This window comes from Lycium barbarum, chromosome 2 (assembly GCF_019175385.1).
Source record: "Lycium barbarum isolate Lr01 chromosome 2, ASM1917538v2, whole genome shotgun sequence".
Lineage (NCBI taxonomy): Eukaryota > Viridiplantae > Streptophyta > Magnoliopsida > Solanales > Solanaceae > Lycium > Lycium barbarum.
In genome coordinates, this window is record NC_083338.1 from 149,608,747 (window position 1) to 149,621,689 (window position 12,943).

At 34.6% G+C, this 12,943-nt stretch overlaps 1 protein-coding gene across 1 annotated transcript; it reads right to left on the minus strand.

Moving 5' to 3' along the window:
• Positions 1 to 1,040: 1,040 nt before the first annotated feature.
• LOC132628065 (cytokinin dehydrogenase 5) lies at positions 1,041 to 7,698 on the minus strand. Its single transcript, XM_060343768.1, has 5 exons — positions 6,672 to 7,698; positions 6,011 to 6,138; positions 4,755 to 5,030; positions 3,080 to 3,342; positions 1,041 to 1,611 (listed from the first exon to the last, which is right to left on the minus strand). The coding sequence occupies exons 1-5, from the start codon at positions 7,246 to 7,248 to the stop codon at positions 1,275 to 1,277; spliced, it is 1,581 nt and encodes a 526-aa protein (XP_060199751.1). The 5' UTR covers positions 7,249 to 7,698; the 3' UTR covers positions 1,041 to 1,274.
• Positions 7,699 to 12,943: the final 5,245 nt, after the last annotated feature.

Sequence of the window (12,943 nt, forward strand, 5' to 3'; positions counted from 1 at the left end):
GGGCTCATCCCCCAACCAAATTATTGATGGATCTGTTAGAAATGAGCCCATTTCTGAAGGAACACTTATTGGGCCCAGCCCGAGAACAAAATTAGCACTCATCTACTGCAGAAAAGGTTGATTTACACAAATATCCCTCTTTCGGTCACCATTTAAATGTTGTCATTATTTTTAAAAGTTATGAAAATATAGCTCTGGAGAAATAATTATTCATGATAAAGTTAGACTCGGGTCTAATGTTTGATCATATATTACTCAATCTAACAAATAAAACATTTGACTTGTTTAACGTTTGTAGTAATTTACAGAATATTAAACTGTGGTATAATGTTTTTTCATTATATTATTAGTTTGCTCAAATAAAATCTTTAGACCACGGTATGTTGTTGTTGTCGTCTCAAAAAGAGACAATTGGTGAAAACTTCTGGAAATGGTTTCGCGTTCTCACTTTTAAAAGCATTCACTTAACAATAATTCAAATTTCCAAATGCACCAATCTCTATAAATGTGTTCTCATTTTCTCTTCATGAATGGAAGCTTTTTTTGTTAGCATTTTTCTTAACTTTTGAGAGATTTATATATCAGCAAATAATGATGCTTAAAAAGCTTTCAGCTCAGCTTTTTCTCTTCTACAAAAAATAATGGTCTAAGTCCTTTTCTTCTTTACTGATATCAATTTTGAAATATTATTGAAGACGACCTATTAATTGATCGGTCATATTCATGAAAGATGAGGCAGTACTGGCTAATAATGTAAAACACATGCGTGGAAAATGACAAATTGGGAACCAACCACTCCTCAACCATACTAAGAAGAAAAAGAAATTACAGGTCCTAAATTGGTACCCTACACAGGGACTATATGATCATTGTTTAAACACGTATCATCGAAGGTTGTGATATATTCTTAATTCAAACATCTCGAATTTAAATTTTGAAAATAAAAATTATCTTTAATTAACAGAGAACATTTTATCCTCAATATGGGACTTTCATGCTACACTGAACTATTCGTTAAACTCAAAAAGGATACCAAACACTAAGTGGGAAACTATAAAAGATAAATTGAACTCGTAACCCTATTGGAACAACACTTCTTCTTTACTAAATAAAATTAAGGGGATTATTTTTTTCTTTTTTTCCCTTGATATGTACATAAATACACTAGACATCCTATTCAAATCTATCAATCTATCACTAATTAATAACTTTTGATCATAACAAATCCTAAATCCTAATTAATAAATAGGACTAATTAATTAATCCCCGATACGTCACCAGGAGGCAGTATTAGGATTAAAAGAAGGCATGAAAATCTTTTGGCCGGTGGCTAAAATATGTCTTGGGTCAAACTCTAATTTCCTTTGCTGAAATCTTGTCCAATATTTTTCTCCAAAATGGTCCCTCCATTCTCGTTGATTTGTATAATGAGGCAAATATTGTTTCACATTTATCCTTGCATCTTCACAAAACTTTAATATTTCGTAATTTTGATTGCTGAGGTAATCCAACTTTTGTGTCTCATCACCATTTTCCAATGCCGACCTCAGAAATGCGACTAAGTAAAACACATCCTCTTCTGGTGTTACCACTGAATTCCTCTCGTCCCATCTAAACATAATGTCAAGATAGTATCATTAGCAAAATCAATATTTTAAAAAGAATAAATGAACAAAATACGTCGTATCGATTGGACTATCGTACTAGAACAAGATTTTCGAATATTCGTGAGTTTTTTTTTTTATAAGGTTAGGAAGTAGCCAAGAATTTGGTCCCCCCTAGGAAGATCTTCCTGACAAGAGGATCTTGAATGTTTAATTTGGACCATCTCTCTTACCGTCTAAGTTTTGTTGGATTTATTGGTTCATTAATCCTAGCTGGAAATTAAAATTGCATAGTATTATGCATGCGAGCCACGTGTTTAGGTGGACATGCCACTGATCATACAACATACGACATGAACAGAACTAACCACTGACCCCAAAGCATTGGAGTGGTATGGGACATGGTGTTTGGTATCGGACGTCGAATTGTCCCTATTATTTTTCATAAGGGTAGCGTCCAAATAACTTTAAAATACCTGGATCAATGGAGGAGCTATAATTTAAAGTTTATGAATTCGAGATTCTAACTTTTTAAAAATTATTGAGTCTAAATTACCAACTTGAGTATTGTTTTGACTGAACCGCAAAGCAGTATATTCTAACTCCGCCGCTGACGTCGACATGCATTATCAACAAAGGTATGAAGTAATTTATTCATTCAAAGTCTGTTTGGTAGCTAGGACAAAACAAAATTACAGCAACATCTCTGGACGAAAAGTAGATACTGAGCGATCGCTTAAGCTATTTAGCAGGGGAGGGACCATTATTAATGGACCATACTTTATATGAATGTTGTTGAAATTTTGTATCTTTACGTTTTCGTAATTTTCGATAAAATTCAGAAATCGGGTGAGATGTCTGATGAACATAATCCAAATTGTGAGGTTGATGACTCATATCACTAGTTCTACCAAAGTTTGTGTCATCAGAAACGGCACAACAAAATATTTACATATGCATAGCATAGTATATACACATATGTATATATAATGTTTTGTTGCATGCATGCACTTTCAGACAACCAACGTCGTAAGAAACAGACAGACGTAGATGACGGTACATAATAGGAGAAAAAGGCATACATAATTGTTGGATTTTACTTATAACATATGTTCTAACAGTATAATTTTTCACTGTCAACATATTTTAACAAAAGGTATTCTGCCTTATTTTGTATCTTAAAGTACTTTTTATGAACAATTATGCATAGTTATTTTTTAAGTGATTCAATAGTGTTTAAATATTATTGCACCAACGGCAAGGATGGAGCTATAATTTTAATTACCGGTTCGGTAGAATTCAATAGCTTTGGCCAAAATTTTGTATTCGCGTTAAGAATATTTATCTAATTAGTATAAAAATTTATCCAAAACCTAATTAATAAGTTGTCTGTATTAAAACTCAGAACTGAAAAGTTGAAAATTCTCAATCTGTCACGGTATATAAAAATAAATTCATATGCGAGGAGAACTTACTTGTTCTTGTTCATAGGGTAGATGAGTATGGGACCACTAGTCTTATTCCCCAAAATGCCCTTAAACACTCCTTTATCGAACTCTGCAATTCTTGATTTTGGTACAAATAAGTTTAGCCATGGGTGTGGCACTTCCCACAACCCTTTAGACCGGAGTTTCAACTCGGCCTTGTGAACCCGGTCTAAGAAATCCACGTAAGGAAGGTCCGTTGTGAACACTGAAGCTGGTATATAATTTAGCTTTTTCAACAAAAACTCTATCTCCTGAAAAAAGAATGAAAAAGAAAAATTTTAAAAAAAGAACGATTATACTTCACGTCCAAATTTAAGACAACGTAACATTAAAATATTCAATCAAAGTACAAAAAAGCTAGCCACTGCTGAACTGTTACTACTTTTGTCAGGATAACCTTTATTTTCATGCAAACTCCAATTAAAAATTCATAAATAACAAAATTATTAGACTAGGGAATATATTTTGGTGGAATGTCACTGGATGGCTTAGATATAATCATATATTACTATAATACTAAAAGTTTAAGAAATAGTTAAAGTGTGCGTTGTGTGCGTTCGATCTTAGGATCTGACCGAGCTGGTAGATTATGGAAGATCTTCCATGTTTTCTTGTGCATGTTGTCCATCTTTTTATGACGAATGCTGTCAATCGAATAAAATAATAAGCTTAAATATTCCTAAAAAATTGCTTTGGATATGTACCAAACAGGAATAACGACAGCGAAGCTTTTATAGAATGTTCTGATTTTTCTAATGTCAGAATTTAAATAACTTAGTTACGACATTTCTTAATCTTGCTTTCAGATTGTTTAACTAATACACACGAATAATAAGTGAACGTAGATATATAGAAGAAACGGTGGTCAGTTGAACACCCCTCATTTCAAAATATCGAATATATAAAAAATAAATTATGCATAAAAAATTTACACTGTCAAATCATCTAAAAGACAAGTACATGTAACATTATAGCAAAGCTGAACTAGCAATCTGCAAAATATAATAACTGGCCAATTTCAACAGATGAAACTGCATCGATGTTGTAAGAATCTTTTATAATATTAGTATATAGTATAATATATTCTTTTGAAATATGTTATCAAAATCTAAGACGATTGAGTAGGTAAAACAAAGGAAGAAAATAGGCCTCTAAAATATAGCTTCGCCACCTATTAGCAAAAAATACTACTGTATATACTTTACAGGCTTTATTCGCACTAAACATGCATTAATCAGAGAGCTAAAGCTAAAGCTTAACTACTAATACTAGCTAGCGCATCTTATAGCATCAATAGATCACCAACTTTACCCATCTTTAATTTTCTCTTTACATTCAAATAGCAAAAGTATGCATCATTTGGAAGGAATCAAGAAAGTAAACTAATTAAAGACACTTTAATTAATTAATTTATAAAGAAACATAATAATGATGCAGCAACAATAGATATCTGTAAAGAAAACATGCATAATATTAAATAGAATTTAAGTATACACTATTAGTGATAGTAATTGTTATACTATTAGGTGACTTAAACAATATTTACAGGTAAGCCTCCTTATGAATATTGTAATCTTGAAAATCAGACAGATTACCTTCTACAACTGATAAAAGTAACCTAATTATATTTTAAAAAATTCACTAGAGTATAGTGGAAACAAACCTGATCAACGATATCAGCATTTGAAAGGAGATAATTTTTGGTGATTTCTAAGCAATATAAAACTCCTCCTTCAGCCTTCAGAGAAGAAACCTTCACAGGGTTACTTGGAGAAAAGAAAGAAGATCTCCAATTGTTGATTAGGCCTTCATCAACTATAACAAATCCTTCCACATAATCAAATTTTTGTGAAGCTGGTTTTCCATCTAAAGATATTAAATACTCTTGGTCTTGGGTAAATGTCGAAAAATTTGAATATAGAACTCGGATCCATCTCACCTGCATGTACATTATATAAACGAATTTAACTTATACACACTAACAATATAAAGTAATACTTAAACAATCATACCATCTAGAAAATAACCATAGGTAACGGTTCATAAAAGTAGAATTAAATAATAACTTAGAAAGTTAGGTGATTTACTTGATATAACACGTTAAATATACTAATATGAGGATTCATCAGAGGAAATAAGATATCTTGACCTCCTACAATTTGAATAGAAAAAAAATGACTTTTTCAAATCTCTTATGTGTTTTTTTCCAAAGGGTCATAAAATTAAAAAAAGTTTGTAAAGGGTTAAATAACCATTTTTCCCCATCATTTTTTTTTTACATATAAATCTATCAATATATATAAGTCAAATCCGAAATAAATTAGAATTATGAGACAACACTTTAGAGGGAAAAGTGATGTCAACAACAGTGCCAGCTTAAGAACAGCGGTTTAAATGAAGTTGGAAAAAGCTACAAAAACAAGGACCCATTTTCCTTGCTCTTATGTCCTGAATTATGCAAGCAACCTCCTTTCATGTCTTGTCCATAAACTAATACTAAGAAAAAAATTATAAAGCCCCACCATATAGAGTTATAGACCAGAGGAGGGGAGGAAGGAAAGAAAGCAAGAAAAAAATTGCCAATGTAGATATCCAAAATAAAATAATAATCAAACCCTACATCAAAGGAGGCTTTTAGTGACAATATATTTTCCTTTTAGCGGCAATAATTATTGCCACAAAAACATTTACCAGCAATTGATTAATGCCATTAGATCCAAGGTCGCGAAAGTCTTTAGCGGCATTTGTTGTTAGAGCTAAAGTTTGATATTGCCGGTAATAATTAATTCTAGAATATAATTAGCAGCAATTAAGTTATTGCCGCTAAAAACATATTTTGTTGTAGTGTTAAAACTAAACTGAAAAAAAAAAGTGGAATATGCTATATTTAGTACTAGCACATTGAGAAAAAATACATACCCTTTGAGGAGCTTGTTCAAGCGCAATTCTTGCCCTTGTTATGATCCCAAATTGTCCTAATCCACCAAGAACGGCTTGAAACAGCTCAGAGTTTTCTTTTTCTGAACATGTCAATAGCTCACCCTTACCTGTTTTCAAACATACCATTTTGTCACATCAAAAGTATGATAAAATGGTTCTAATCATATCAATAATTTGTTTCTAATTTTGTTTCAATTATGACAATCTATTGGTACTAATTACAATGATTAATACACCCTGCCCGAAGTAAGAGATTCTATATTATAAGAGAGTTCAGTTAAGCATAAAAACAAAACACCCATGTGGTAGTACTCACTCAATTTCAAGTACAAATCTCTAAACATATATATTCTGAAAAAAGGGGTTCATAATTAACACAAAAAAAATAAAGCTATTGTTAAAACACCCCATCTAAAGATGTTACAAGACAAAATACCATCCTAACATCCCATGTTATTGTTCTAAAGTCACATATCTGGCAACTACTTTCTTTCTTAACAAAAGCTATCAGGAATTCAGTATTAAATAGAGTGCGGATAAGAATATAATGTACTACTTGTATGAATTATTTTTTTGGACAATGATACTATAAAATTCGACTTTTAATTTATATATTGACAATATAAAATAATTAACGCACCTGTAACAACATCAAGTTCATGGACATTGCTAATTTGAGGGCCATGATTGAAAGCCTGACCACTAATACCAGCATTAGAGAGAGTACCACCCACGGTCAAATACAAATAATCAGTCCATGATTTCGGCGCAAGTCCATATTCTAACGTGGACGTCAACACATCTATCCATAACTCTCCACCCCAAACATCAGCGTACATGAATTTCTCCGAAACCTTAGTCGTAGTCAACAACTTATTTTTCGAACCTCTCATTTGAACAACAACTCCATTTGTTGTCATAGCTTGACCATTAATAGAATGTCCGTGTCCTCTAGCCGAGACAGTGAACCCACGAGCCGAGTCGTACGCAGCTCGTACGAGCCGCGCTATGTCCTCGGCTCTAGCCGGGTGAAGAACCGCCATCGGCTCGGCTCTAGATAGCCCGCCGAAGTCGACCGAGGCGGTTTCTAAATCAACTGGAGCCGAGCTGAGGTTCCCGTCTAAGCCGAGCCGTAAAAGCTCATTGGGGTTAAAAGTAAATCCCACGGTAACAATAAGTCGACATATTGCTAATGTTAACAATAACTTAGTAGCCATAGTGAAAATAGAAATTGTGTGTTTATGGTGTGAAAAGAGGAAGGGCTTCTTAGTATATATTGGCGAAGGATAAGGAAAATGTGAAATTAAGGGAGACGAATTCAAAATGTAATTTTAATAAATACCCCGTAGTGACACTTGTGGGAAAAGAGAACAAAATCTTGTGGCAGGAGCAGAAGTAGTACCAGGATCGTCAGCACAAGCGTGGGACTAACGTAAGACAGATTGCACTTTAAAGATTTACCAAAATCAAACATGCAAATGATTCTTAAAAATCTTTTTTCTTTCTTTCTAGCAAATCATTAATAACGTCGTCAAAAGATACATGTAGATAACAAGGAGGAAGAAACAAGAAGAAGAAGAAGATAATAGGGAAATGCAATAACAAGTTTGAGATGAGGAGGTGCTAGAAATGGTCATATTTGCAAAGAATTATATAGTTTTTGGGATTTGTCTATGATGTGAGATACAAGTTGGGTATTTATAGGACAAATGGGGAAAGAGAGGATAGTGAAGAAGGAAGAGAATGGTCACGTGCGAGGATGAGGCCTGACACGAGTGAAACTTTGGTGGGCCCACTGAGAGTGGGGGCCCATTAAGGGATACGGAGGATCTATGTGGGCCCATTAACAAGGAAAACTTCACGTGGGCGGAAGGACTGATCGACGGGTCTTTTTTTCCTATATTAATTTTTCATTTCGGAATTTAATGATTTTGGCTAATTCAAAATAAATTATGGTTAAGTGTTTGGACGATATTTAAGTTAATTTGAAAAGAAAAAAAATAGTACTCCAATTTAAAGTTGATTCTAGGGTTCAAGATAGTTGAACCGAGGGTCTATGGAGACAGTTTCTCTACCCCATAAAGAAAAGAGTAAGGTCTGCGTATATTCTATCCTTCTCATACCCTACTTTTCGAACTACACTGAGTATGTTGTTGATTCAGGGAAAATTGACATAAATAGTCACTCGCTCAAAAAAATAACTGGCACATAATATATGTATATGTTATGTATGTTGGTTAGCGGATATCAATATTTTTTACCGAGTGATCAAATGTGTAATTACCCCGTGATTAAATTCTGTTTAAATATGAACTTCACATAACAAAAACATATGCAAGTTGAAAATTTGTGAACCAGAACTAACATTTCGTTTGAAATACACCTTCAGATAAAGATTTTAGTATTTCAGTTGAACTTCAATTCCTGAAGATCTGTAATTACTCATAGCCAAATTACAAATATATTTGTACATACTAAAAGCATTTTTTTATGCCCAAACGACCTTCCAAGTTTTTCTTCATATAATTGATTAATATGAATAAAGAGGTGTCCAATTTGATAACAACAACATATTGGAACTCATAATTGTCAGATTGTCTGCATTTTGACCTCACTGATGAATTGTTCTCTTCATGAATAACATACATATTAATATAGTTGACTTAATAAAAGTTTAGAAAGGCTCATATATACTATATATGAACAACAAATGTTAACGATTGGGAGATATTAGAAGCTATTATCGTAGTTATACCATCACAACAATATGTTAATTAATACCAAAAATTCAATTTGTCCCAAGTGATGTTCATAAGATAATAGAATAAAATATTGAGATGAGCATCTTGATGGTAGGCAATAATAGCTAGCCGAGAGTTGCGTTATAGTATTGCACTGCAGTTTGCAACTAATTAATAGTAAGAAATTAGACCTCCAATTTAATTAATATTGATTAATGTCTACCTTCCCTGAACTGAAGGAAGTATATTAAGTTAATGATGAACATATGGATTGAATTAACGCTAAAAGACACACGAAGGAAATCTAAGCATAGATTATATGGATCTATCGTACTAATATAGTTGCCTAATCAGGTTTAAAATGAGAAACTAGTGGTACCTAATGAGTGCTTATAATATTGCAACTAATTAAGTTAAACAATAATTACGAAAATTGACTCAATTAACAGAATTATTTTGCTTTAACGCATTCCCATTGGATGGCTACCTTGGTCACATGTTGGTTATTGTTTAACGTATCTTTTTCATGGTAAATGAAAAGGAAATTTTCAAACATTTAACAAACTGCTCTGATAACATTGTAAAAAATTGTTGTTTCCCACTTGGTGCTCGATACATACACTGAGATATCGATTAATTCAGATTCACGTCACATAAAATTCATTTAAGGGAAAGAGCTCATTTTGTATTATTTTTATATCGAAAATTTGAATCCGAGATCTCTAGTTAATAGTGAAAGAATCATATCCATTCCACCACAACCATTTTCGGTGAACATGTAAATTTGTTATAGTTGCACCTATGAACCACTAAAGGTTATATATAAATATAACTTCCAAATATTCTTTTGCGACGTTAACTTTAAATGTATTTTTTAAACTTCAACTGAGTATATATCCAAAAATAATCACAAGTTTAGAACTGAATGGGTTGAAATAGTACTCTGTGTGAACAGTAGATGAAGAACTTGTTGAGTACGTATTAGATTGAGTCTACGTCTTTGATAGTTGGCTATCGCTAGATTTCAAATAATTGACCAACTGCAATTGTGTCAATAATTAGGTATAATGTATACATACTTTGACTACTTAAATAGTAACGTGTCCTACCTTCTAAGAGAGGTTATTGTTTATATATGTCTTGTTATAAAGTTCATACACCCTCTATTTAAGAGTCTTAACTTATATATAGTGATAATGTATACAATTATCTCATCAAGTCATCTTTACCTGTTATAGGTAGACATGTCAACAATAAATAATTTACCTTATTTTTTAGATCAAAATTAAATTTCACTTATTATGTAGTTACCTTTAAATATTTTTTGATGATCTAATCATACCATGAAATATTTACGTTGTCAGTCCCCTAAAAGCAAGAGACATAAAAAAGTATTCAGTAAAAGGCTCCAAATTTCATGAGTTGCCTAAAATATATTGACCACAACCTAAGAATACTTTGAGTTTCCTGCCATATATAGTGGTTTTAAAAAAAAAAAAAAAAACTTGTTGTAGACGTAAGTGGATACAATTAGATACGGCTCTTTCAAAGTTCTTACAAAGTTAGGTATTGTGGACTTCAAATTTAAATGTGCCATATAAATCATTGTTTATGAGTCAATGTACATGTCATTCTTAATGTGAATCCCCTGGCCCATTTATTTATTTATTATTTTCAACAACTTGTTTCTGTTTGTTAGTGAAGAAAATGATGTAACTTCATTGTTTCTTTTATTTCCTCTGTAACCACCAAAAACTTGTTTCTAGTGTTTGATAAATAAATAAAAAATATTTTTAAGAAGCATTTATATAGGTAGGGATGTGGGGAGAAGGGACGAGTTGGGTGAGGGTCGGTGGAGTAATAGGGGTGAGAGGAAAATTCATTTATGAAACTTGTTTTTCCTAATTCCATCAAATACTGAAAGACATTAATTCCGTGATTATTCTTATTGATGGAATTGGTAAATATACCATCGTTACAATGTCCTATTAGGATACAAAATATACTAACCTAAATTAGAAGATTTACAAAATATTCTATGACTACATATTTACATTATCTATCACACCCCCCGCAGTCGAAACGGGAGGTTTACGAACGCTGAGACTGTCCCGAAAATCCTCAAATAAGACCTGTGGCAGTCCTTTAGTGAAAATATCGGCGAGCTGATATCGGGACGGAACATGAAGGACACGTACTTGGCCGCGCGCCACCTTCTCACGAACAAAATGGATATCCATCTCGATGTGCTTGGTGCGCTGATGTTGGACTGGATTCCCTGACAAGTAAATAGCACTGACATTATCGCAATGCACCAAAGTAGCCTTAGGGACTGGACAATGTAGCTCCAAGAGTAGGTTACGTAGCCAGCATGATTCAGAGACAACATTAGCAACCTCTCTATATTCTGCTTCCGCACTGGAGCGGGAAAGAGTAGGTTGGCGTTTGGATGACCAAGATATCAAATTGTCTCCCAAAAACACGCAATAACCCGACGTTGAACGTCGTGTGTCGGGACATCCCCCCCAGTCAGCATCAGTATACGAAACCAAATCAGTAACCGAAGATGGATAGAGATGCAAACCATGATCAAGAGTACCCTGAATATACCGAATAATTCGTTTAAGAGCAAGCATATGCGTATCTCGTGGAGCATGCATATGAAGACAAATCTGCTGCACGGCATAAGAAATATCTGGTCTGGTGAAGGTAAGATACTGAAGAGCACTTCCAAGATTCCGGAAATGAGTGGGATCTTCACAAAGATCGCCAGAAGCGGTACTGACCTTCGGTTTAGTGTCAACCGGAGTGGAAGAAGGCTTACACGAGGACATGCCTGCACGCTCAATAATCTCCGTAGCATAACTACGTTGTGAAAGAAACATACCACCCTTGTGACGGGTCACCGCGATGCCAAGAAAATAATTCAAAGGACCTAGGTCCTTCATTGCAAATTCTTAGCCAAGAAGATCCATAATCGAACAGCGGAGAGTATCCGAAGAAGCAATAAGAATAATATCATCCACATATAGTAAAAGGTAAGCCAAGTCGGGACCTTTGTTGTAGATGAACAATGAGTTGTCAGACCTGCTATTAACAAAACCAATGGAATAAACAAAGTCAGCAAATCTTTTATACCAAGCTCTCGGTGCTTGTTTAAGCTCGTCTAAGGACTTGCGCAACAAGCACACATAATCGGGATGAGATGGGTCTCGAAAACCCATCGGCTGATGCATATACACTGTCTCCTTGAGCTCGCCATGAAGAAATGCATTTTTGACATCCAACTGATGAATGGGCCAATGCTTAGAGAGAGCTAGACTTAAAACAGTGCGAATTGTAGCTGGCTTTACGACCGGACTAAAAGTCTCACCACAATCAATGCCAACCTGCTGCGTTTTGCCATCACCTACAAGATGGCCTTTATGCCTCTCAAAATCACCATTAGACTTTTCTTTATGAGTAAAAATCCACATAGACCGAATAACATTCACATTAGGTGGACGGGGTACCAACTCCCACGTCTTATTTTTAATAAGAGCATCATATTCATCATTCATGGCCAATTTCCAATTCGGGTCACGTAGCGCATCCAACGGATTACGAGGTATGGGGGATCTGGTAACTACCGTATGTAGATTAAATGGGTGCTTGGGCTTAAAGATCCCGCACTGACTACGAGTGACCATGCGCGTTTGGGTAGGGGGCTGTTGTATAGGAGGAGTAGTGGTGGAGTTTGGTGGGCTGTTGGCAAGCTGGCTGGGCAGATGTGCGGGCTGGTCTAGTGTGGAGGACGGGAGACGCTGCTGCCCAGCCGAAGGTGGCGTGGGCAGCTGGCCTAGAGCAGGCGGAAAACCACTGGGCAGCGGGGGAGGGGGACACGGCTGCGGTGGAGAGGGACTGGTGGCGAGATGACGGATCAAGTAAGGTGAAAAACCATCATCAAGGAAGTCATACGAGGTGGGAGTGGAAGTGTGGATTTTAGAGAACGGAAATTGAGTCTCATCAAACAACACGTGACGACAAATAATGATTTTATTTGAGGATAAATCAAAGCATTTGTAGCCACGATGGCTTGGTGGATATCCCAAAAAGACACATGGAGTTGACCGAGGTTGCAACTTGTGAATATTAGTAGACGGAAAGAGGGGATAACATAAACACCCAAAGA